Source organism: Vipera berus (genome assembly GCF_964194415.1).
Source record: "Vipera berus genome assembly, chromosome: 12".
Taxonomy (NCBI): domain Eukaryota; kingdom Metazoa; phylum Chordata; class Lepidosauria; order Squamata; family Viperidae; genus Vipera; species Vipera berus.
This window is the reverse complement of record NC_138215.1, coordinates 9,715,006-9,742,601: the sequence shown is the minus strand read 5'-3', so window position 1 is coordinate 9,742,601 and position 27,596 is coordinate 9,715,006. Positions and strand designations below refer to the sequence as shown.

Below are 27,596 nucleotides of genomic sequence, written 5' to 3'. Positions count from 1 at the left end.
CAAGACTAGATCTCACAATTTCCTTGTTTGGGCGCAGTGGCTTAGCCTGGTGCCTTAACCACCGCACCAGACTAGCTCTTTGGAAACCATACAGCAGCTCTCATCCTAAATCTAATTAAGACATATCTCACATAGAAAAAGGAGGGGGGGTGTCCCACAATTCCCGTTAGAACATAATAAATGGTTCTGAACGAACGGGAGTGTCCATAACATCTTCTAAACTTCCCCTTTTGGTGGAACCTCTTTTGCCTAGATAAAACGGGCCGTTTTTTATTTTCCTAGAGACATCAGATGTCATATCTCGTCAAGTTTATATGCGATACTGGCTAAATCCCAGCAGTGGTAAGGAAATATCCCAGAGTGGTGTTTTATTCTGACAGCTGTGTAAACATTCTCAGCCTAGTTACAAATCATCTTCTGCCAACAAAAATACCTGCTGTAGATTAAGGAGAGGTAATTGCTAGCGGCAATCTTCCCCTGCAGGGTAATCAACAGAATGGGCCATGATACGCTGGGATTAACCATTATGTAAAATAAACTAGAGAGGAGCACCGCAACCACTCCAGCATTCCTCCTGTGGCCTATTTAACTGGGAGTTTTCATAATGCAGAAGGGATAACTAAGGCCCTCTGAGCACTGGGCGCTTTTTTTTTTATAATTTCCATCCGATCTGGAACTTTCCCCCACAAAGGAAGAGAAGGACTCCAACTATGCGGAGTCTATTGCAATCCCAAAATATGGGTAATTTGTGGGGAGGGTCTGTTTAAATTATTCTAAATACAGGCTGGCTGGAATGCGATGAAGCTTAACCCAAAGGTACCTTGGGACAACCCTGACCTGGATGACTGAGCATCTCCACAGACATTTTGCGATGTAGCTTGCTTTTTTCCCCTCCTCTCTCTCTCTCTCTCTCTCTCTCTCTCTCTCTCTCTCTCTCTCTCTCTCTCTCTCTCTCTCTCTCTCTCTCTCTCTCTCTCTCTCTCTCTCTCTCTCTCTCTCTCTCTCTCTCTCTCTCTCCACAGTGGGTGAACCGAGACACTGGGATTTGTGAACTAGGGTGTGATAGCACATGTGGACAATGCACAGCTAAGAGGTGGCCCTGCAACAGTTTTTTTTTTTTTGCACCCCCAGGATCAGATCTTCTAAAGCTGGCTGAATGGAGGTGATGCTGTCAACCTTCGGAAACGTAACATTGGCTGGAAAACAGTCACTGTGACTTATTCACTAAAGCAGAATAAAACAAACTAGGACGTTGCGCGTTGCTGGATAAATACCCAGGGCACAAAGAGCAGTTTTAGACTCCCTTGCTGCCTTCAGATAGCAATCCGTAGTCCTCGGTTTACAATTACCGTTGGAACTGAAATTTAGATCATAAATTTTATTTATTTTTATTTTATTTTAATTCCATTTATATCCCGCCCTTCTCCGAAGACTCAGGGCGGCTTTACAAACTTAGCAGTAGCCTTCATTCTATGTATATGCCTGCTTATTAGGGCTTTCACACACACACACCCCAAGCAGCATTATTACAAAGTCAGCTTAATTGCCCCCAACAATCTGGGTCCTCATTTTACCTACCTCGGAAGGATGGAAGGCTGAGTCAACCTTGAGTCTGGTGGGACTCGAACCTGCACTAATTGCAGGCAGCTGGTGTTACTTAAGGAGGCATTAGCCCACTGCTCCACCAAGGCTCTTAAATCATGATTGTTGTAAGTCGAGACACCCATGTGACCGGACCCAATTTTTTGACCATTTTTACAGCAGTAGTTTAGCAAATCACACCTTCATAAGCCAAATCCATTCTCACAAATGGACATGTGTGTGTGGGGGGGGGTTTGCCCCAAATTGGTGAAACATACCAGAATGCATTAAAAAAAATTGCCAGTCGGTGTCACATGACCGTGGGACACTGCAACCAGCCTTAAATGTGACAAGGGTCTGTGTGCAGTGAGACCCTTTAGGATGGCCAGGTGACATTTTACAGGCTATAAAGTGCCTTTTCTGAGGCCGTTGCAACTCCAAATGCCCTGTTAATATTTGGGCAGTCACTGGGTAACATTTAGCAGCTCAACCTTAGAGATGCCAAATACTTGGGGTAAGCCAGGCATTCTAGAAGTGGGTCTTCAAAACTCAAGTTTCCCTGAAATCATGCTCAACTCTTGGTGAGCTCATGGACACCTCTGATTTTTAACTGCTCTAGAATCCTTTCCTTGACCTTAATTATCCACGGAAAGGGGAAAGAAGGGGATTTTGGAGACTGTCGGCATAATAATTTTTCTCTCCATCCTCAGGACCCCCCCACAGAAATTAGAATCCAAAACGTCTTACTCACTGGTGTTATAGCTCCACAAACTCCCACAGGCTCATGCCTGGTAAAACAGACGTAGTTTTCATCTGCAAAAGGTTTGAGAACATGATATGTTATCAAGCAAGGATGATTTTGATATGAATCATACTAGGGGATGGAGACAAACAGGGTGGCTGGAAAACTTTTCCTAAGGGCTCAGCAGAAACAAACATGAGAGTCTGCCAACTATAACTGACTTGCCTATTTAGAGTACGTTCTCACGCGGTAACAAGAGATGGCAAAACTTGTTTTGTTTTTTTTTAAAGAGGAAAACTCCAACAGAAGTTGACTATCAAGACTTAAGAATCATGCAGCTTGGAATATTTTGCCTCTGACTTTCCACACAAACGTTTCCTGGCAAGGCTCTTCCCTGTAGTCATATAGAAACTCTGGAAGAAAAAACGTTTATTTTAAACTGTTAAAATGCCCGTGTTAATCAATGACTTTTAGTGACTGATTCTTTCTCTCTTCGGTGATAAAAGAAATGAATTGTAACTTGTATTTAGCAAATAATTATTAGGTACGGTTCTTTTCCTCATTAAAATAAATGAGGACTGAAATACATCACTTTAGTAGAAACAATTCACCCTCATTGAATCACAAAACGATGTTATGTCGGATATTCACGAGTATTTATTTTTATTTTATTTTAATTCCATTTATATCCCGCCCTTCTCCGAAGACTCAGGGCGGCTTACAAGCTTACACATGACAGCCATCTAATCCATATTGAAATTATATAGCAACTATATAATTGCCAATAAAAGAAAATATTTATTTATTTTATTTTATTTTATTTTATTTATTAAACTTATATACCGCCCTTCTCCCGTAGGACTCAGGGCGGTTCACAAGGTTTTTTTTAAAACAATGCAACAAGTTATAAAAATTAAAAACAATTAAAATAATTTCACTAACCTTGAAATAAAACCCAATTACAATTAAAATACAATTATATTATAAAATACAATTATTTATAGCTCAGGGTTGAAATGAGGTACCTTTGGTGCTCTCTGAGCTTGGTGGTTTTCTTGCAGACGTTTCACTACCAAACTAGGTAATGTCATCATTGCTACTGCTTTATATGTCAACTATATTCTTAAAACAGCACCCACGGAAACAGCGGGTTTTTAATGTTTTGTTTGCTTACAAAGAGAAAGCTTATCACATCATGCTTAATTTTGTTTCCAAAATCTTGACATCAAGGAAACATGGATTAAACTGACCAAACAATCTCATCACTTTTGAACTTCAGCCCAGTTCTATGGAATGTTAATTACCTATTTAAACTTAAATGTACTGGTTGCTCTGATTTGGGGGAAAAGCTAAATAAAAATCATCTCAGGTTGCACTGTTAGTAAAGGCCACCAAGCTGGATGGCTTTAGAAAGAGATCAAATTAAAGGAGAATAAGGCTATTAATAGCTATTTGTTGTAATGCCAGAATATTAAGGTGGCACTATGGTTCCAGTCTCAGGGCAGAAATGCCCTTAGCATTTGTCTAAACTCCTGTAATCCGAATATAGAATAACAGAGTTGGAAGGGACCTTGGAGGTCTTCTAGTCCAACCCTCTGCCTGAGCAGGAGACCCTATACCAGGGATAGGCAACCTTGGCTCTTTTAGGACTCGTGGACTTCAACTCCCAGAATTCCTGAGCCAGCAATTCTGTGAGTTGAAGTCCATGAGTCATAAAAGAGCCAAGGTTGATTACCCCTGCCCTATACCATTCTGGACAAATGACTGTCCAGAATCTTTTCTTTAAAAACTTCCAGTGATGCAGCACCCACGACTTCCTGGAGGGAAGCCATTCCACTGATTAATTGTTCTCAATGATCAGATCAAACACATCTTTTTTTTTCTTTCAAAAAAAAAAGCTGCAGATACTAGCATGCAATTGTGGGGAAAGATACAGCTGCTTTAAGGAGTTGTTGGCAGGCACTGGGGAGCGGGGAGGGACAGCTTGCATATTCAGAAGCACCAGGCAGGAGTAATGACTACATCGTCCTGAGGTCTGATCCAGCTACTTTTATTATATTCTGAAAAAAGGCAGTTGTCTTCACTTAGGAGGCAGTCTTCCCATTGAGAATCACCACCTCTCAGTTGCTTGATAGTCTCCTAAATGCTGCTTCCTTTTTAATTAGTTATTCACACTTTTATTTGTACAACCCACTAATGTTCCTGCCTCCTGTTTTCCCCTGCAAACCTAAATCTACAATGTGGATTGGGTTGAGAATGAGGGAGTGACCCAAAGCCACTCACCCGACTGGCTTCATGCTAAAGAGGAGATGAGTCATCATGGCCTCCTGTTCTAGTCCAGCATTTTAATCATTAAGAGAAACTGGCTCTCAACTTCCAACTGACATCCTTACTTCAGGGCGCATAGCAACCACAGGTATAGTCCTCGACCTACGATCACCATTGAGCCCAAAATTTCCGTTGTTAAGTGAGACACTTGTTAAGCGGGTTTGGCCCCGTTTTATAACCTTCCTTGCCACAGCTGATAAGCGAGTCACTGCAGTTGTTAAATTAGTAACACGCTTATTAAGTGAATCTGGGTCCCCCATTGACAATGCTTGTCAGAAGGTCGCCAGAGGGGATCGATGTCCCATTGCAACCGTCATAAATATGAGTCAGTTGCCAAGCCCATAAACTTTGATCACGTGATCATGGGGATGCTGCAATGGTCGTAAGTGTGCAAGATGGTAGAAAATCAGTTCTTTTCAGTGCTGTTATAACTTCAAATGGTCACTAAATGAGTGCTAATAGGTCCACCTGTACCTATAAGTAGGGGATAGTTTTCAGCAGAAAACTACTATTAGCCATGGGACAGGGGATGATCTTCTTCAGAAATAAGTTTGGATTGATTTTTTAAAAAAATTCTCCAAAAGCAAAGGAGCATGAATATTACTGCACTATGACTCTTTGCCAACAAAGTCTGCAAAGAGTCATCACCTGACTTTCAACAAAAAGTATTTAACTCCTCCTATACCAGGGTTTCTACAAACTAGACCATGAAGCAAGAGGAGGAGGAGGAGGAGGAGGAGGAGGAGGAGGAGGAGGAGGAGGAGGAGGGTACATATAAACTCAGATATATTCCTGGTAGCCAAACTCTAATTAACCATAGCATCTGAATGAGACTTTCATGACTTCTCTCCAGTTTATAGATTCAGGTTAATTTTACTCAGCAGACATAAGACAAGAAACTCAGCAGGTGCAACTTACCCACAGGAATATTCTTCCCTTGGATTTTATCTGCCCATCCAGCATAGTATCTCAGGGTTTTTATGCAACCTTCAAGGTCAACAAAGAAAGCTTGGAGGAATGGTTTGCCTGTGTCCAAAGTTTCCAGGGTCTGAAAGCAAAAAGAAACAAGAACATTGTATTTGAATTTGACACATAGAGCCAATCTCTACTGGGGACCTATTTTCCCAACCAAATCTTTAGTGGAAACAGGGGGTGGCAAGAATCAGTTGGTCAACCAAGTAGATTGGAGGGACCCTATCTGCAAATCCTTTCCTGTACTCTCAAAGTCTTCCTGAAGGGACAATCCACCCCAGCTGTATTGGTTTTGCTCAACAGTCCTGAATGAGAAACCTTGGAGATTACAGTTGCTCAAGGTGCTGGAGCTCCCCATGCAGAAGAAAATATATGTGGTTCAGGATTGAACTATGGAATAATAATAATAATAATAATAATAATAATAATAATAATAATAATAATAATAATAATAATAATAATAATAATAATAATAATAATAATAATAATAATAATAATAATAATAAGAAGAAGAAGAAGAAGAAGAAGAAGAAGAAGAAGAAGAAGAAGAAGAAGAAGAAGAAGAAGAAGAAGAAGAAGAAGAAGAAGAAGAAGAAGAAGTTGGAAGGGACCTTGGAGGTCATCTAGTCCAAACCCCTGCTCAGGCAGGAAACCCTATACCATTTCAGACAAATGGATGGCCAGTCTCTTCTTAAAAACTTCCAGTGTTGGAGCATTCACCACCTCTGGAGGCAGGTTGTTCCACTGGTTAGTTGTTCTAACTGTCAGGAAATTTCCCCTTAGTTCTAGGTTGCTTCTCTCCTTGACTAGTTTCCATCCGTTGCTTCTTGTCCTGCCTTCGGGTGCTTTGGAGAAGAGCTTGGCTCCCTCTTCTTTGTGGCAGCCCCTGAAATATTGGAAGACTGCTATCATGTCACCCCTAGTCCTTCTTTTCTCGAGACTAGCCATACCCATTTCCTGCAACCATTCTTCATATGTTTTCTTCTCTGGGCCTTTAGTCATCATTGTCACTCTTTACTGCACTCCCTCTTCTTTGTGGCAGCCCCTGAGAGATTGGAACACTGCTATCATGTCACCCCTCACCCTTCTCTTCATTAAACTACACATACCCAATTCCAGCAACCGTTCCCTATATGTTTTAGCCTCCAGTCCCCCAATCATCTTTGTTGCTCTTCTCTGTACCCTTGGTGCTCTGTACCCTTGGTGCTCTTGTCAATTTGCTGGCAGACATTTTATAGAAATAAACCATATTTACACACCATTCAAAGGAGACAGCGAAAAGCTAAGAAGGAAGCAGCAGCCAACAGCAAGATAAGTAGGATTAACACTGGATAAACAACCAAGCAGAAAACAAAACAAAAAAGAACCTAGTTAAGGAACTACCAAGGAGAAAACCACAGTCCCACTAGACGGGCAAGGTAAACTACTCTATATAAACAGGGAGTAAACCCCACACTTGTATTAGTGAGGTTATGAAGTCAGGTAATGAATCATCTTTAGAAGGCCAGATCCTGAAGCTAAAACTCAAATCCTTTGGCCACCTAATGAGAAGGAAGGACTCACTGGAGAAGAGCCCAATGCTGGGAAAGATTGAGGGCAAGAGAAGAAGGGGATGACAGAGAATGAGGTGGCTGGACGGAGTCACTGAAGCAGTAGGCGTGAGCTTAAATGGACTCCAGAAGATGGCAGAGGACAGGAAGGCCTGGAGGAACATTGTCCATAGGGTCGCGATGGGTCGGACACGACTTCGCAACTAACAACAACAATGAATCATCTGCAAACAACCAAGCTAAGAGAGCACCAAGGACTCCACACATTTTCTGTTCATTGGTTTCCTGCATATTGTTCTTCAACATGGAAGATGGACTATATGGCAATGGCAAGGATCTTCTGTAGATCTTACTGGCCACCTCTTCTTTATGGCAAGAAGGATAAAGCCAGATTCTACTCTACCCCTTCGGGAGAAGGGCGGTATAAAAATTTAATTAAATAAATAAAATAAATAAATAATTCAACATTCTTCTTCATGCTTGCACGACGGAAGCAAAGAAGTTCAATTGTCCAGTCTCCTTTTAATTCCCTTCTCTTTCTAAATGGCACCACAGATGGATTGGTCAATAAGGGAGCAAAAATCACAGGGGTCAGTGGGATACCCCAACCCTTCTCGGTTGAGTCTTCATGCCTGCTGATGCCCCAGCTTCACTCACTGCCAACACCGCCCTGTCTCGCTCCATCAGGTCTGCCAGTTTATTCAGAAGCCTTCCACGGCTTGCGGCATCCATTTGTCTCCACAGGGATCCACTCTGGAAAGCTGTTTTTGCTGCCTCCACCGCTTTATCAATATCGGGCTACATGTAACAGTAAGAAAGAAGAGAGGAAAACAATCGAATGATTAATACCACTGAGAACTGAAATATAAATGGGCACAATTTTTCCCGGAGGGAGAAACCCTAGAAGAAAGGTCAAGTTTGCTCAACAGTCAACAGTCACAAGAATTATTGTATTTCTATTCCTTCTTTGGGAACAGAATATGGTTTCTGGGGTTAATGGTACAAGAGAGTAGCATTGAAAATTCGCAAATAAATACTTGTCTAAAAGAAAATCCAGATACATTATCCCAGTCAGTTTGTAGAATTTTGATTAGAAACAATGGGCTCGCCATTTGCAACCCCCTCCTAGTTGGCTTTCAACAAGCAAATAGGGGAGGTAGAGTTTGCTTAACAACCAATGATCTGCTTAATAACTGTTAAGCTTAAAGCTTTCTGCAAATTTGCCCAGTAGGGCTCAGGGTTAGATCCTATCTTAGCTGCTACAATCTGTTCAAAGTACGGTTTTAAAATGCTTAAAATCTGGCAATAATGCACATTTTGCACTAGATTGTTAGACTGAACTCCAGCCTTGTAGATTCAATACTATGATGTGATACTAGACTTTCTCAAATCTGATGGACTCCAGAGAAACTGGAACACCCTTTCAATCTAGCCATGCCCTGGTACAGCAATAGCACTTAGACTTACATACCGCTTCATAGTTCTTTACAGCCCTCTGTAAGCAGTTTACAGAGTCAGCCTATTGACCCCAACAATCTGGGTCCTCATTTTACCAACTTCGGAACAATTGGAAGGCCGAGTTAACCTTGAGCAAGTGAGATTTGAACTGCAAATTGCTGGCAGCTGGCAGGCAGAAGTAGTAGCCTGCACTGTTGCATTCTAACCACTGCGCCATCACAGCTCATATTATATAGACTAGAGCAGGGGTAGGCAACCTCGGCTCTTTTATGACTCATGGACTTCAACTCCCAGAATTCCTGAACCAGGCTGGCTCAGGAATTCTGGGAGTTGAAGTCTATGAGTCATAAAAGAGCCGAGGTTGCCTACCCCTGGACTAGAGTATATTAGGATAATATAAGAGTCTTCCTGTGAACCGTGAGGAGATAGCTCCCTTCTCTGACAACAAAGACACTTGTAGCTGTTGTTTATGTAGAGATTGTTGTTTATGTAGCACTTGTTTAACAACCACTTGTTCAGCAACCACTTGAACTTGTGATGACAAGGGGTAATTGCAACTGGTCCTCAAAGTTCCAGCCATTACAGAAGTCATATCATTGTGATAGGGATACCTGGTACCTGATTATGATGTCACAGCATCCCATAGTCACGTGAATGCAATTTGTGGAGTCTCTGCCTGCTTCCCACAAGCAAAGACAATGGGGAACATGGTAGGAAATCAAAAGTTGCCATCACATGAGATTCTTGCTTAACGATGGCAGCTGGAGACTGCTGGAACTGCTGTCCTTGTGCAGTGCAGTCGTGTGAAATCATGCTTTCTAATGGCATTTCTTAGCAGGGGAAATTCAAGTCCCAATTGTCATCATTAAGCAAGGGCTACCTGTTACAGCCTGCAGTACTGCATTCTAACCACTGCACCATCACGGCTTTTACTCTATTCTATTCTATTCTAATATTATATTATATTATATTATATTATATTATATTATATTATATTATATTATATTATATTATATTATATTATATTATATTATATTATATTATATTATATATTATATTATATTACCGGTATATTATATTATATATTATATTATATTATATTATATTATATTATATTATATTATATTATATTATATTATATTATATTATATTATATTATATTATATTATATTATATTATATTATATTATATTATTATATTATATTATATTATTATATTATATTCTATTATATTATATTCTATTATATTATATTATATTATTATATTATATTCTATTATATTATATTATATTATATTATATTCTATTATATTCTATTATTCTATTCTATTCTATTCTATTCTATTCTATTTTATTCTATTCTATTCTATTCTATTCTATTCTATTCTATTATATTATATTTTACTATATTACTATATTAGGAAAGGGGTATGAAATCAGCCTTCACAACTCTCCAAAAACTATCTTAACACTTCCTCTATGTGATCTGAGATACGCACATTTATTTACGCAAGTGGAAATACTTGGCTGCAGCTTTTCCAATGGAAAGGTCATTCCAGGCGCATGCAAACTCTTTCAGTTACAAGAAGATTGAGAACAAGGAAATTCAAGGGGCAAGGCTGAAATTCCAGTCTGAATCCACCCAATGCTTAATCAGTGTTGCGTTACAGAGATTTTGTAATAAACAGGCATGAAGTGCTGCTAAAATTTAAGGTCAGGAAGAAAGAAGAATTAAATCCATCACAATTGTTATCCATCACAAGGCAAAGAGTCATGTATACGTTTAAGATCGGGAAAATATCTTTCAGAGGATGTTTTCAAATAAACCCAGGCTCCAGGTTGGGCAATCTAGGACCAAAAATGTTGCAAAGCTCAAAGAGAACAAATCAATTCATGGCTCCAGGTTTGTAGTAACACTTCCATGTTATGCTGTATATAGAGGTCGAGGAAAAGGGAAAATGTCTCATCCATCTTTCCGAGGGGGCAACATGCTGACTCTGTAAACTGCTTAAAGAGGGCTGTAAAGCACTGTGAAGCAGTATATAAGTCTAAGGGCTATTGCTTTTGTTTGTCCGTCCGTCCGTCCTTCCTTCCTTCCTTCCTTCCTTCCTTCCTTCCTTCCTTCCTTCCTTCCTTCCTTCCTTCTCTTTCCTTTCCTTTCCTTTCCTTTCCTTTCCTTTCCTTTCCTTTCCTTTCCTTCCTTCTTCCTTCCTTTCCTTTTTTTCTTCCTTTCCTTTCTTTCCCTTCCTTCCTTCCTTCCTTCCTTCCTTCCTTCCTTCCTTCCTTCCTTCCTTCCTTCCCCTTCCTTCCCTTCCCTTCCCTCCCCTCCCTCCCTCCCTCCCTTCCCTTCCCTTTCCTTTCTTCCTTTACTTTCTTTCCCTTCCTTCCTTCCTTCCTTCCTTCCTTCCTTCCTTCCTTCCTTCCTTCCTTTCCTTTCCTTTCCTTTCCTTCCTTCTTCCTTCCTTTCCTTTTTTCTTCCTTTACTTTCTTTCCCTTCCTTCCTTCCTTCTCCTTCCTTCCCTCCCCTCCCCTCCCCTCCCTCCCTTCCCTTTCCTTTCCTTTCTTTCTTCCTTTCCTTTCTTTCCCTTCCTTCCTTTCTTTCCCTTCCTTCCTTCCTTCTCCTTCCTTCCCTCCCCTCCCCTCCCCTCCCCTCCCTCCCTTCCCTTTCCTTTCCTTTCTTTCTTCCTTTCCTTTCTTTCCCTTCCTTCCTTTCTTTCCCTTCCTTCCTTCCTTTCCCTTCCTTCCCTTCCCTTCCCTTCCCTTCCCTTCCCTCCTTTCCTTCCTTCCTTCCTTCCTTCCTTCCTTCCTTCCTTCCTTCCTTCCTTCCTTCCTTCCTTCCTTCCTTCCTTCCTTGTGGTTGGAAGGAAGCTGACTCTGCCCATTGAGAGGGCTGTGAAGCATTATGGAGTAGTACATAAGTCTAAGTGCTATTGCTATCTTAATCCAGCAACTTTAACCACTACACCAAGCTAGCTCTCTCTAATGGTAGTTTTCTCAATTCTTCTCCATTAGAGAATAAAAAGAATAGGTGACATCGCAAGACTCTTGTTCTTCTACACCAAGTTATGGCTGAATCACATACCGCTTTATAACATTTAGCTAAAGGTTTGCTTATGGATCAGGATCAGCACACACCAGGATATTTTTCTCTCTTCCATAATGACCCTTGCAATAAATGATGCATATCCAAACCCTCCTGATGCTTTTTTTTGCCACAGTTGTGTGTTTCAGTTTAATGGTATGGCACCTCTTATGGGTAGGGACATTTTAAAGTTATAAAACCAGTTTTGTAACATTTTTCCCCACTGCCAAGACAAGGGGAGGAACAGGAAACTCACCTTTCTCCCATTTCCTTTGAGGGCAAGAGATGTTGGCCAACCTTTGACTCTATTTTAAAACCTTGGGCAATATATATATATGCAATTCCAATATTGAGTGAATACAATTCTTGCTGTAGTTAATATATGTAAAATTAAATATATACACTCTTTCCCATAATTACCTACAATTATGCCTAACAAAATAACTCTGGCTTAAACTCTATATGTTTTTTCGTCATTTTCTCTAACCATGTATGCAGTGCTGGGATTCAAATAGGTGAACAACTGGTTCTCTGTATGGATGCCACTTCCAGAAGTCCATTCTGGGTCTGGGCAAAAAAAAAAATAGTTACTGGTTCCACCGAACTGGTGCGAACTGGCTGAATCCCACCACTGCATGTATGTATTCTTAACCAAAATCTTTTAGCTTTAGAACATGTCCACCAAAGATGGTAATAAGTGTCTGTTTTTTTGTTTACATTTCCAACAATTGCTTGGCCTTGGGTAACATTTTTATTTGAAGCCCTGTACTGCCCCATCGACAATTTACAACTTTTACGAAAGGAAGCTGAACTAATAAGCATTGGCTTTGTGCTTTTTTGCAATGTAGCAACTCTGAATGTGCTATAAACAGAACTTGGTGATCTTTGTGATCCACTTATTCTTCCCTTAATTATAAGACTCTGCTTTGGTGCTTGATCACTCTGGATTGGGCTGGTCCACATCACTGATCCTGTGCTGCATTAATTCAAGCATGCTCCACGGAACTAGTTTCTCCAGCCCAATGCAGTTCCAGACTAGAATTCACATAATCCAAGTTATGGCAGGTTGGCTTGATGGCTTATTTAAGCCAAGAGAAAAGTTGGTTCTGAGAGTGACAAAAATGTGTGTGCATCTAAATGTGTGAAAGTTACAACACTATAGATTGGCAAAAGCAAAAGAATTCTAATCAAGAACTTAGTTCAAGAAAGAAACCAATCAAGGAGAGAACTAAGCTAGAACTAAGGAGCAATTTCCTAACAGAATGATTCAGTGGTTGTCTCCAGAGGTTGTGGGCACTCCATCAATGGAGGATCTGAAGGAGATATTGGACAACTATTTGTCTGGAATGATATAGGGTGTCCTTCTTGGGCACGGAGTTGGACTAGAAGACCTCCAAAGTCCCTTCCATGTCTGTTGCAGTGTTCTATTGCATCTGTTGTAGGTTCTACTTTGCAAATCCAAAAAATAATCTTAAGAGAGTTCTAATGGGGAAACTCCTGGCAAGAAGGAGCAAACAGTCCCCAAGAACTCATCTTACTGGTCAAAATACTTTACAACCCATTTGGCCACAGAGGGAGAAAAGCAATTATCTTGGGGCATTATAGCAGGAGATATGCAGAGCTCTCTCTCACACACACAACCTCCAGGGCTCAAGATTGGCAGCCAGAGACAAAGAGAGATTTCAATCAAAATAGAGCTGGAAGGGATTTTGGAGATCTTCTAGTCCAACCCCCTGTTCAAACAGGAGACTCTGTCTTATTTCAGACAAGCGGCTTTTCCTGTCTCTTCTTAAAAACCTCCAGTGATGGCGTACCCACAGCTTCTGAAGCTGTTCCACTGGTTCATTGTCCTCACTGTTAGGAGGTTTCTCCTTCATCCCAGGTTGCTTCCCTCTTTGATTACTTTTCATACATTGTTTCTTGTCTTGCCTTCTGGTGCTTTGGAAAATAAGTTGACACCCACCCCCCTCCACTCCTCTTTGTGGCAGCCCCTCAAATACTAGACTACTCCCATCACTACTCCCCTCCTAGTCCTTCTTTTCTCTAGACTAGCCATACTCAACTCCTGCAACCAATCATCTCTTTCTACTCTAATGACGGCTTGAGAAGCAATGGAGCCAGATAGCATAATCACCCATAGAGGAGAAAGCCACCCCAGAGCTGCACAGCTCAGAAATGAGCTCAGGTCTCTTCAATTACAGGATTATGGCTTTTCGTAATTGCATGGCAAGCCCTGGATTGAAATGCACAAAGTTAAAGTGACCAAAGACGAAGGAAGAGAGGACTACACAGCTTCAGACTTGGGGGGGGGGGACAGAAACAAGAGGTAGAGAAGAGTAGCATGCCTGTTTGATTTTAAATATACATGTAGGTGGCTGGATAACAAGCCACAATGTGATCGGTTTGATTTAGGTTAGTAAATGCCTTAACGCAGCCATGAGTTAAGGGAGTTCTCGATTTACAATCCCTGCTAAGCAGCCACAGCAGTGTGGCGACTTATGACCAATCCTCACAGTTATGACTATCGCAGCTATGTAACAGTCATAGGCACAATCTTGCTTTTACTTACCTGGTGCACTGGAGCAAAAAGGCAGTGTCAGCTGCTACCTTTTGCTTGTGCATTGCTACTATTTGGTGACAAAATGCCATGAATTCTGGGGAGGTGGGAAAAGTAATAGGGAAGACATGGGGGAAAATGAAAGCAAGTGCTGTATCTCCTCCAGATGCTGCTTCAAGGTCACCCAGCCTTGATTATGAGATTCTTAGATTCTATTGGGCCACCATGTAAAATAGAATTGTGGCTAGATGGACCTAGATCTGATCCATTAGGGTTATTCTACTGCTAAGCTTGTAAGCCGCCCTGAGTCTTCGGAGAAGGGCGGGATATAAATGGAATTAAAATAAAATAAAATAAATAAAAATTCTCATGTTCTCACACCACATAGGAGTAGTCCTTGTTTCTCCTAACCTCTTTCTTGCTCTCTGGCTTGATTTGATGTTGTGGTCATTTGGATGCATATCTGAAAACACTTTGTCTCCATCCTTCAAAAGGTGAATTTATTCTTTCAATTGAACAACAACAGAACAGGTATAAAGCAACATGTCCCTTCCAACTGATTAGAGCAACTAAATGAAAGTCGCTTCCCTGTATTGTTTTTTCCTACCAAAACATCTCTAACTTTTAGAGCTTTTGCTCTTTGACTCAAGACAAATGACAGATAGTTTAATTAAAGAACGTAGAAAGACAGACCTTGTCACCTTCTTCAATTTCACAGATCTTCTCAGCTGTCGAGGGATTAAATGTAGGGAATTTCTTTCCACTTTTTGACTCATGCCATTCATTGTTAATAAATATCTAAAGAGAGAGAAAACAAGAGGATCAGAAGAAGCATTGACAAGACTACTGTATCCCTGGTTTGGCTTGTCTCCTTTGTTGCCTGAATAGCTCAATATTTATCATATTCAGGACAGTGGTGGCATTCAGCCAGTTCGCACTGGTTTGGGCAGAACCAATAGCTAAATATTGCTGAGTTCAGAAAACTAGCTGAATGCATACTGCTTCCGGAAGTGCAGTCTAGGCCTTGGAGGCCTGGAGGAGGCCTCCCAGGCCTAGAACGGCCCATCAGAAGTGTGTGGATGCCACTTCCAGAAGTCCATTCTAAATCTCAGAGGCCTGGAGAAGGCCTCCCAGGCCTAAAATGGCCCATCGGAAGTGCATGGATGCCACTTCTGGAAGTAGGTTCTAGGCCTCGGAGGCCCAGGCCTGCATCCAATAAGAGAACCAGTTGTTCAGGTATTTGAATCCCACCACTGATTCAGGAGCAGTGTATCATATTCACCCCATCAAAATAAAATACAAGTTTGCTGTAATAGTGAGATGCAGGCATTTACTTCCCAATGGACATCCTATAATAGGGAGGAGTTCAGAAACAGGGTGGGTTAAAAGCATGAAACTTCCATCCATCAGCTGCACATCACAGTGGGAAGCAGTAAAAATGGATGTGGCAAACACTCAAATATTTATTGATGCAGTTCCAACAGAAAAGGTAAATCACACTGAAGTTCAGGAGGCCAATTCACAAATGCAATTCCATATCCATGAGAGAAGGACTATCAAATTCCAAGGTATTCATGTATTATTTTATTGCGATGGATCTCCCTGCTCAGTTAATGTAATATAGATTTGACCCCTTCCATTGGCTCAGCGATTAAGGCACTGGACTACTCATATAAGGGGTATGTGTGTGTGTGGAGGGGGCAGTGGCTCAGCGGTTTAGGATGCCAAGCTTGTCATCTAGAAAGCTGACAGCCTGGGCTTGAGACCCAAGCACTGCGCAACAGAGTGAGCTCCCGTCCTCATCTCAGCTCCTGCAGTTCGAAAGCATGCAACTGCAAGTAGATAAATAGGTACCACTTTGGTGGGAAGGTAACAGCTCTCTGTGACATCATGCTGGCCAACATGAGCATGGAAATGTCTTTGGACAGTGCTGGCTCAATGGCCTTGATACAGAGATGAGCACCAACGGTATAGTTAGCAACAACTAGTGCAGGGATCTCCAACCTTGACAACTTTAAGACTTGTGGACTTCAGCATAGCTGGCTGAGGAATTATGAGAGCTGAAGTCCACAAGTCTTAAAGTTGTCAAGGTTGGAGATCCCTGGACTAGTGGATTAAAATCCGCAGGGACTCTACCTTTTTTACCCTTCCATTAGTGATGCCTCCTTAAAATAAAATAGGCAAAGAGAAAAAAAAGAAGCTAAACAAGACAATGGAGGCATTAAATAGAGCAAGGAAGGGGCCTAAAAAAGGGGGGAAGAATAATGCCATTTTGCCGTCTACCTGAAAACCAAAGAACTAATTCTCTCTTCCTAGAGATAGAAGTTCACAAGCAGAGTGGCTACATTAAATGGCCCATCCTGAAGTCTACCCCAACCCTTTCTCTGCAAGTGGGACACACAACAGGATCTCATATGAATGTAGTCTCCACGTAGGTTGACACAGACGTAAATTCCCCAGGAAAAAAAGCTTTTTCTTTTAGCCGCGGTGCCTAACTTCAGATGCTGAACTTGCATCGGCTCAAAAATCTTTCATTGCAGGTAAAAACAAGAGAGGTTCCCAGGATTTTGAATGTTATTTCTCTTAGTTGCAACTGAGCCTGCTAATTAGTTTTAACTTGTTTTTGTGGCCCAGTAGTAGATTTAATTACTATTATTATTGCATTTGATTTGTATGTTCTGTAGCTGAAATGGCTGTTTTGTCTGGAAATGTAAAGGGTCTGTAAATCACTGGGGAGGGGGGGGAACATTTGTTTTAACGGGTGGTCTTATAATTTAAAGAAAAATTACATAAACATGCCTGGAGAATTACAGGTTGCAAATACAGGTAATCTTTACAACCACTTGTAGCAATTTACAACCGTTTGTTTAGCCACTGCGGTAGTCCTCAACTTAACGACCACAACGGAGCCCAAAATTTCTGTTGCTGAGGGGAACAGTTGTTAAGTGAATTTTCCCCATTTTACAACTTTGCTTGATGCAGTTGTTAAGTGAATCGCTGCAGTGCTTCAGTTAGTAGCATGGTTGTTGAGTGAACCTGGCTTTCCCATTGACTTTGCTTTTCAGAAGGTCCCAAAAGAGGATCACGTGACCCTCCCAGGACACTGCAAACTGTCATAAAGTACTAGTACCGCTTTACAAAGCCCTTGTGAGACCACACCTGGAATACTGAAGCCAATTTTGGTCACCATATCACACACACACACAAAAAGATGCTGAGAGTTTGGAAAAAAATGCAGAGAAGAGCAACAAAGATGATCCAAGGCCTGAAGACTAAAACATACAAAGAACAGCTGTGGGACTTGGATTTGGCCATTCTAAAGAAAAGAAGAAATAGGGGAGACATGATAACAGCCTTCCAATATATGAGGGGTTGCCACAAAGAAGGGGTCAAATTATTCTCCAAAGCACCAGAGGGCAGGACAAGAAACAATGGTTGGAAACTGACCAAAGAGAGAAGCAACCTGGAATTAAGGAGAAACTTCCTGACAGTGAGGACAATTAACCAGTGGAACAGCTTGCCACCAGAAATTGTGGGTGCTCCATCACTGGAGATTTTTAAGAAGAGACTGGACAGTCACTTCTCTGAGATGGTATAGGTTCTCCTGCTTAAACAGGGGGCTGGACTAGAAGACCTCCAAGGTCTATTCTATTCTATTCTATTCCATTCCATTCCATTCCATTCCATTCCATTCCATTCCATTCCATTCCTACTATTCTATTCTATTCTATTCTATTCTATTCTATTCTATTCTATTCTATTCTATTCTATTCTAATTCTAATTCTAATTCTAATTCTATTCCATTATTCTATTCCATTCCATTCCATTATTCTATTCTATTCTATTCTATTCTATTCTATTCCATTCCATTCCATTCCATTCCATTCCATTCTATTCTATTCTATTCTATTCTATTCTATTCTATTCTATTCTATTCTATTCTATTCTATTCCATTCCATTCCATTCCATTCCATTCCATTCCTACTATTCTATTCTATTCTATTCTATTCTATTCTATTCTATTCTATTCTATTCTATTCTATTCTAATTCTAATTCTAATTCTAATTCTAATTCTAATTCTAATTCTATTCCATTATTCTATTCCATTCCATTCCATTATTCTATTCTATTCTATTCTATTCCATTCCATTCCATTCCATTCCATTCCATTCCATTCCATTCCATTCCATTCCATTCTATTCTATTCTATTCCATTCCATTCCATTCCATTCCATTCCATTCCATTCCATTCTATTCCATTCCATTCCATTCCATTCCTACTATTCTATTCTATTCTATTCTATTCTATTCTATTCTATTCTATTCTATTCTATTCTATTCTATTCTATTCTATTCTAATTCTAATTCTAATTCTATTCCATTATTCTATTCCATTCCATTCCATTATTCTATTCTATTCTATTCTATTCTATTCTATTCTATTCCATTCCATTCCATTCCATTCCATTCCATTCCATTCCATTCTATTCCATTCCATTCCATTCCATTCCATTCCATTCCATTCCATTCCATTCCATTCCATTCCATTCCTACTATTCTATTCTATTCTATTCTATTCTATTCTATTCTATTCTATTCTATTCTATTCTATTCTAATTCTAATTCTAATTCTAATTCTATTCCATTCCATTCCTTTCCATATACGAGTCCGTTGCCAAGCATCTGAATTTTGATCACATGACCGTGGGGGATGCTCAGTGGTCATGTGAAAAACTTACTTTTTTCAGTTACGCTGTAACTTCGAATGGTTACTAAATGAACTGACGTAAGTCGAGGAAAACTTTTATTCAAAGTTCCAGTTGCATTGAAAAAAGTGGCTTATGACCAGTCTTCACACTTATGACCATTGCAACGTCCCCACGGTCACGAGGTCAAAATCACCTGACCCCAGGATACTGTGGTAAAACATGTCTTCTCTTACTCTTTGGTTCTTAGGCACTTTCAGAAACTGGGCATTAACCAAGATGAACGTAAGTCCAATGTCAGAGTCAAAGGAACAGTTGCACACCCAATACTACTGACTCACAAAAGGTGACTCACAATTAGAGAGTGATGGGTGGCTTTTTCTCAGAAATTTTCAGAATTCTCTGGTGCCAGGGGTCCCATTGTTCTGCAATGCTCATAGTTTTAAAATCCCCCATTCCCAATTCATAACTGTGTTATTAGCAGAAGCCAAAGAAAGATGTGGGGATTAGAGAACTCGCCGAAAGGGAAAATATGTATAAAAAAATAAATATGAAAACGTGGTAGAGGTTGGCAAAAGTGTAAAGATTAGCTACCCAAATTAAATTCTCCCCAAAGTCTGTAGAAATGTATAAACTGATTTCTGAAGGTTGCGTTTAATGTTGCGGGCTGAAGTGCATTTCCCTTTCATTTTTAATTCAGTCGGTGATATTTTAAACTAAGCCATCATTAAAATATTTATATAAAGGTAGATGTTTTAAAAAACATAGCTGTAATGATAACTGCCTGCTTTGCTCATCTCCTGGTTACTTGAAGGACCTTATTTCTCTATATGGGGTTGGTCTGGCCGATTTGAACGTGCCAAGAGAAGAGCTAGCTATTCGTTTTCTGTAAATCTAGAGCACTAAAATGCAGAAGTGTTGCTTTTCTGTAGTAGAACTAGATCTTTGAAATGGCTTCCAGTTGGGAGTTCAGTTGGTTCAGACAATATCCATCTTACAGAAAAAGTTGAAGAAAAGAACTAAGCCAGAGGCTGTTTTGTTAAGATGACTCTTGATTGTGGCCAATGGGGTATTTTAGGTACTTTGTGATATTATGTGCTGGTATTGTAGTCCCAAGAATTAGATTGTGGAAAGATATAAATTTGACAAACAAACTTTCCAAGCTCTTAAATCAGCCACCTTAAACATACTGTATATTCTGAAATATATATTTAAAAAAAAACAGTGATATCTGATATCTTCAATTAAGGGTATTTGGGTCACAGAGGAAAACCCCGTTTGTTAAATGTTATTTGGACTAAAATGTGACTAAAAAGAACGAAATTTCTATTTAAGGCAGCATATTTAAGTTATATTAAGCAGACTGCCATCCCCAGCCACCAACAAAAAAGAAAAGTCGCTAGGAGACCATTTCAAAATTCAGCAACATAACTGCAGAACTGCAAATGGTAAAAAGGAAAAAAAAACCTTATTCTGACCGGTTTGAAAATAAACGACATGGTGATGGCAAACAGGGATTTATGCAAATTGATTTACATAATAACTTGTATGAGCTTTTGGTGGCATCAAGTTCAAAGAATTTTCTTTCATTTTAGCAAAACATGTAATGTTTTGATTCCTCATTACATTCAAGAATGGGGACAGATTTTTTTTTTCTAATGGGTGGTGTTAGTGTTTCTTAAAATCTGATTACTTTTCTACAAGAGCATGCTCCTATAGAGTCCAGACAACTATTAATAATGATTAAAACAGTTTAAGTCCATGGAAAGTATTACCTATAATAGGAAAGTAAAAAAAAAAAAGAAAGATTATATTAATAAGAACATCACCAAGTAGCGACTTTTTTTCTTTTTAAAGAACATCTGGAAAATTTTCAGAGATTTAAAGCAGAGAATGTGCTTAGCATTGCTAGAATTTGCTTAGGTTTTTATAGGCAGAGTGCCAATGTTATCCGTGTTTAAATAGAAAAGCAATTGCATTCTGTTTGATGTGACGATATCCACAATGGATGGTATCTGTATCTTATAGAGACTTATCATTAAAGAAAATTTAAAAGATCTGCTTAAATATTTGCTTTTGACCTCTCATCAATTTAAATGTGTGTAAATGTAGAACAGATTCTGACTTCCAACAGTCCAAACTACAGCATCTTCAGGTTGCTCCAGAAGATTTTTAAATGATTATGAGTAGTAACAGTGCACACTATTACTACTATTATGTGCCATCAAGTTAATTTTAACTCCTAACAACTCATAAAAATTTTCTTCGTGACGATTAAGAAGGAAATGATGTCACAAAATCATTGGTTTCCTACTCTGCAGACTTCCCATTCATAAACCAGTTTCTGTTTTGTCAAGAGTCAAGGTTTATTTGATTTTTATCCCAGCTTTTGTTCCTATACAAGTAACTCAAGGGCATCAGCAAAAGCATAATACTCTTTCTTCCAATTTTTCCACTTCCAGCTAGGAATAGTTCTAACTAATTAATTCTAACTAAGTTCATTTAGTGGCAGGGATAGTCAGGTCAAGTCAATGTTTATTACAGTCAAAGCCCAGAGCAAGTTAAGGACTATCCAGTTAAAATTCTGGAATAAAATAATAAAATATGTATCAAAATCACAATTTGGCATCCAAAATATGTCCGTTGCACATGAACAAAACACAGTATGGCCTCACTGTAATATACTGTAATATCAATCCTTAAACTGTGAGGCCCACAGTCATTAAATACTAAAATGCAAGAGAGTGATAATACAAAATGGTTTGCTGCATTAATTCTGTAAAATAGCTATGAAGGATTAATCACCTGTTTCTGATGGATCTCCAGTGCTGCTGCGCAAGGGATATAAATCTCCACCCTCCCTTTGGATCAGATAAGCTTCTTTCCTCGTTATTACCAGATTAATAAACACATGTGCACGTGTGTTTGGGTGCATGTGTGTACTACATGTATGTTTGTGTGCATGTGTTTGTGTGTGCAAAGAGAGATACTATATCCGCCTTATTTTCAATTGCTACTGTATTTTGTTCATTCATTCACTGATTCAATTTCTGTAGCCGCCTATCTCAGCCACGTGATTCTGGAAGGCTTACAATTCTAAAATATAAAACAGTTCAAACCATTTCAAAATAAATAGCCTTTTAAAGATTCTAGTAAAAGTCAAGTAACGCATGGTGTTTTTCCCCCCAGATGCCAACGTGAGAATCACAAGTTCTAGTGAATTGTTAACATTATTACACTAAGCATCCTTAATCGAGCCGTCTCATACTGACAATCAGCAAAAGCAATTCAGAAACTGGAAACCACATAAAAACAGCCTTGGAGCTAGCCAAATCTGATAAAAGTTAATCTTAAAATGACTTTTTCTTTCTATTTTGGAATGTGGCAGGCAAATTTTAGTCTGAGAAAAATCAGTTTCGCCATCTCACACTAAGAATCTCTGCAACCGCAACAAGCAATGTTGAACTATAATTCGAGTGAATGTGTTTTTATTAACATTTATTAACATTGCCATTTCTTCCCAAGCCTGCAAGACAGAATGCATCCAGTGGATGAGAAGTTTGCCATTAGTTGGTTGATGGAAGTGAAGAATTATGGATAATGGGTTTTGTTACAAAAGGCCATATTTATTGTTTTTAATTCTACATTTCTATATACTTATTTGTTATATTGGCTTTTTTGTAGTTAAGAACAGACACCTATGCTAGGGAGATCTAAAACCGAAAAGGCTTTTTATATCGCAGCTTTCTTGACATAATAAGTTAAAGGAAATCCTAGTTTAAAAGATGCATGCAAACCTTTAAGAATTCCATCTTCTGATGTATTTTTATCATTTCCAAGCATGCATATACGTTTGATAATTGAGGTTTTGATTTATATAGTTTGCATTGTATCATATCAGTCTTTTTTTTTAAAAAAAATGTAAGTGCTCAGAGTAATTGGTAGTCTAAAACAGTACAAATAAACCAATCAGTTAGATTTCACAGTCAAACCTAAAAGGCCTTAAGCACATTTTAAAAAGAAAGGAAGAGTGTAAGAATCTGCTACACTAAACAGAGAGAAAATTCCTTATACAAATGTGATTTTTCTTTTATGTATTATATTCCAGTTGGGCCACTGACTGAACTCTTAATTTGTTTCTTGCATACTTTTCCTTTGCTAGCTTCTCTGTTTGCTTATTCATTGATTTATGTAGCCATCTTGCCAATTGCAACTCTTACGAGATCTTACGAGATGGGTGGCCATATGAAAAAAATCAATCCATTCATAATTAGTCTAGCTTCATTTTCAGTCTTCTGTTTTCTTACTTCAAATTCTGTGCTTCATTCAAGTACACCAGAAAAATGATGCATTTTCTTACATCATTTCTCAAAGAGAAAGAAGAAGAATTGCCACCCTCATCTTTTGAACATTAGACTTCAAACGCATCCCTGACTTTCTACCTTCTCCACCCCCGCAAAGAAGTAGAAAAATAATAACGAAATCAGAAAGATCGAAACCAGCCCAATGAGGTGGAGCAACTCCAACTAATCCGCTTTTAAAAATTGTCCAGGTTTTAGAAGAGACGTGGGAGAGAAAGTCGAATCTCAAATCCTTGACCAATGCGTTGTTTTGTTAAAACAGCCAAGATGGTGGAATACCTCGGAAATGGTAAACATCCATCACAGGCTGGTTGTCAGCAGTCTTAAGACATTAAAAAAAAAGCACGGGACCACACTGTACATATGACAAAAACAGCGCAATCCAGCCATTCTCGAAGCGGTAGGAATATTGATGGGGGAAAAAACTTCCCCGAAGATCCACAAGTCCGAAAGCTGATCCAGATTGGATCCTACAACATTATTCTGGGACAGGTATATTTGCCTTCATTCGTGTGATCAGTCAATTTATTATTACAGCCATAGGCCAGCACATAAATTAAACATTCAAATAAAAAAAAAACTAAACAGACCGAACACAAGAAGACATAGTAATATATTACAGTTAATGATGTAATCAATGGTGACTGAGGTCTGCCTAGTTTTACAGGCAGTATAACAAAACCTAGCTACGTTCAGAAAAACTGAATCATACCGACCTGATAATGAAACGATTATAGTATAGTCTAAGGCTGGATAAAAAACACGTAGTAAAAAATAATTATAAAAGATTATTAAAAAGATCTAAAATATTTATGTTTCTGGCGAATATCCAATGCTGCTGCACAGACATTCGTGTGATTGGAATAAGCCATTTTCCCCTAACACAATGGTCTTCAGGATGCAATCTCCAAAACAGCTATTCAGAATAATTGCAGTCAGCGGTCTCACCAAAGATTCTTCATTTCTAGCATTTTGCTATTCTTTTTCGCTTTCTTCTCTCACACGTGCAGATGTATTGGAGATTGACCAGTAATATTTCTACTGACCTTAAAGATTTTTTTAAAAAATGCATTTTGGGCTATCCAAGTCAGGTCATATCCCTGTAATTCTGGAGAACTCCCTCCCCCACCTTGCCTCCAGTTGAAATGTGTTTGCAGTTGTTCTTTGGAGTTACATGAAACAAGCCCTTTTATGCTTAGCCCCGACATTGCTACACCATGATAACTGGAAGCCTAGTGAAAACACTCACCTCCTTCACAGCCTCTTAATAGACAAGATCTACCTGGTTCATACAAATGCTGCACTTTGCGTGTTCTGGATGCATGAAAAAAAAGAAACCCCCCCCCCGTCCTTCCATAAGACCTGGCCCACCAATTGGCCTGGGGTCTAAGTGGTGTTCCATCATTGGAGGTGGCTGCTAGATTGATGGTAGACTCTACCTGCCCCCTCTTGCTCTCCACCCATCTTTTTGGTTATCATATTGATGTACTTATTCTCATTGTGTTCCTTTGTCATTGTTTGCTTATACGGTTCTCTAATTCTACTTCTGTTTACACATCTTTCCATTTTTCTTCCTTTTTATTTCTGTTAGCCATCTAAGACAGGGGTCCCCAACCTGTTGGCTGTAGCCCACTACCGGGCTGTGGCTGACAGGCTGGCCAGTGTGCACACGTGTGTGCGCACTCACCCCACTCATGCTAGCACCGTGGTAAAAATGGGGAAGGGCTAGTGAGTGTTCTGCGGGCGCTAGTGCTGCCCCGTTTGCATCGTGCAGGCACGAGTGCCACCCCATTTGTGTCACGCATGGGCTTGTGGCCCCATTTGGACACACTCGCATAAAATGACCTAAGAATAGCCCCATGGTAAGATAAGTGGAAAATAAATTTAACAAATAAAAACCTTTGATTTCCTATAGAAGCATCTAGAAAAGAGCAGCAAAACACGGATGCTTTTCAGCTTTCTAGAAATGGATATCTAGAAGAGAACCTGCAAAGCTCAGGGGACAGGTGCTTTGAACAAGGCCCAGGGCACCCAAAGAGACGGCTCTAGATTTCCCTTTCCTTAGTGGCTTCATCAAGGTTGCAAAACTTTGTGCTGCAAGAAATCTAGGAAGCCTCTTTTGGCACAGCCCCAAACCCAAGAAAGTTCAGAATTAACTCCCCTTTAAAAAAAAATCAAACCTCCTATAATATTGCAAGCCTTTTTATTTCTTTTGCAGAAAATGCTGGGATTTCCTCTCCTCTGCTGAGTATGTAGTGGGGGGCGGGGGGGGGGGAGAAGAGAAAATGGAGACTCCCAAACCTTTTATATAAAAAGTAATTTAATAGTAAAATGTTTAGCTTGCATCATGTTTCATATGCGGGAAGTGGCTTATTTTTCTGGGTAAGAAAATTAAATCTTCAAAAGAACTACACAAACCTTTTCATATAATATGTTTGGGAACCTCCACTCCCCCCCCAACCGCCTGCATTCTCGGTGGAATAAATGCAAGGAAATCCTTTTTTTTTCCCCTGCAGTGGCTTCTGACCTCCTCTATTAACCAGTTAGTACCTTTGCCTTGAATAAAAGTTAGACAGGGCTTAGCTAGTTGTGATGCCTTGGGAATAATTACCCTCAATTCTTCTCCCCAAAAGGCAGCTGAAACAAATGAATCAATTCCCTCTCTCACTTCCCTTTAGAAATCTTTGTTAGATTTTTCTTTTTTAAAAAAAAAAACCCCACCTTTATTACTTTATAAGTAACTCAAGGCAACAAACTCCTCCTCTCATTTTCCCAACAATAAAACAACCTTGTGAGGTGGGTTGGGCTGAGAAAGAGTGACCGGCCCAAAGTCACCCAGCTGGCTTTCTTGCCTAAGGCAGGACTAGAACTCACAGTCTCCTGGTTTTTAGCATGGTGCCTTAACCAAACTGGCTTTTCAAACGCTTGGAAAGCGTTTATTGAAAAAAGACACTAACTAACTAACTAACTAACTAACTAACTAACTAACTAACTAACTAACTACTTTCCGAAAGGCCAAAACGCTCCATTAATAAAAAGTTTGACTTAAAGAACAGTTAAGCAACACAACACTAAAAGAAAAGAAAAAACCCACACGTGCGCAAGTGATACAGCTTACTGCTGCGCAAGTGATCACCTGCTTACTGAATTAACCGGTTCTCTGCATTCGCCCCACTCGTGGTAGCCTTCACGAGCAGGCGGGTCAGCCCACGAACCCCAGGAATCGACCCCCTTCAAGCCGGTTACCCAGATGCGGCTGTTCAGGTGGAGCGCGTCCTGTGATCCCCGATCCCCACATCCTCCTACCTTGGTGAACTGGACCTCCTGGTTCCTTATCGGATGCGGTAGGGGCACCGAAGCCGCCTTCTCCGTCTGCCCGTTCTCCAGGGCTCCGTTAAGCGCTGCCATCCCCTGACACCAACAAACACCCTCCGAGCCGGCCGGGATGCGTTTGCCCTGTTTGCGCCCCGCAAGACGCACCGCCGAGCAAGGGAACAGAAGCGCCCCCGCCGCGCTCTGCCTTTAAGAGCGCTCCGCTCCGTGGCGGGGGACGGGCTAGAGGCTGGCCAGCTGCTCTCCACGCCCACCCGAGTCCGGGGCCGCGCTGGACCAGCTGCAGGTGAGCGGAGGATGGCGAGCCAGCAGCCTGCTCCGGCGGCTGTTCGGAAGAGGCGAGAGCAAGCGCGCAGGCATGGCCAGCGGTCCCTGGGTCGCTCCAAGCGGAGCAGCTGTCCCGTTGATCCCAGCTGCGATTCCCTGGACGACAACCCCCCTCCCCTCCTCTCCACTTCCTTCCCTTCCCCAAACAATGCTGGTGATTGTGCCAAAAGCTGGCTTGGGGGTGGCCAAGAAGGGATGGGAAAGAGTTAAGGTCTCTTCCCCTTCTTTTTCTTCCCTTGCAACGCGTGGGGGGGGGGGCTGGAGCCTGAGACGCGCAGACGTCCAAGGGAAAGAAAGAAAAAGGGAAAAAAAAAGAGAGAGAAAAACCTCGGAGGAGATCATCTGTGCTACAACGCGGCGTGTTTTTTCTATCCGGGTGGAAAGAGAGAGAGGCTAGCTAGGCGGACTCCTCGCGAGGAGGAATGAGCTCACATCAGATTAACTCCTAATCAAAAACGGCCCTGGAAGGTCCAGTCCTCTCCTCCTCCTCCCCCCACTCCCTCCTGGAACATAAACATGCGTGCATACGGAGACATCACCGCACAAATATTTTCTGGGGAAGGGCTGATGGATGGAGAAAGGAGACTTGGCTGTTGTA

General features: G+C 40.5%; 1 protein-coding gene across 1 annotated transcript in view; it reads right to left on the bottom strand.

Annotated features, from left to right (window-relative positions):
• ALDH1A3 (aldehyde dehydrogenase 1 family member A3) overlaps window positions 1–26,830 on the bottom strand; it is a 42,987-nt gene extending 16,157 nt beyond the window's left edge. Inside the window, 5 exon segments of the mRNA XM_081337524.1 lie at window positions 2,333–2,394; window positions 5,570–5,699; window positions 7,831–7,971; window positions 14,962–15,066; window positions 26,645–26,830. Coding sequence (XP_081193650.1) covers window positions 2,333–2,394; window positions 5,570–5,699; window positions 7,831–7,971; window positions 14,962–15,066; window positions 26,645–26,746 — 540 coding nt within the window. The 5' untranslated portion in view covers window positions 26,747–26,830.
• Window positions 26,831–27,596: the final 766 nt, after the last annotated feature.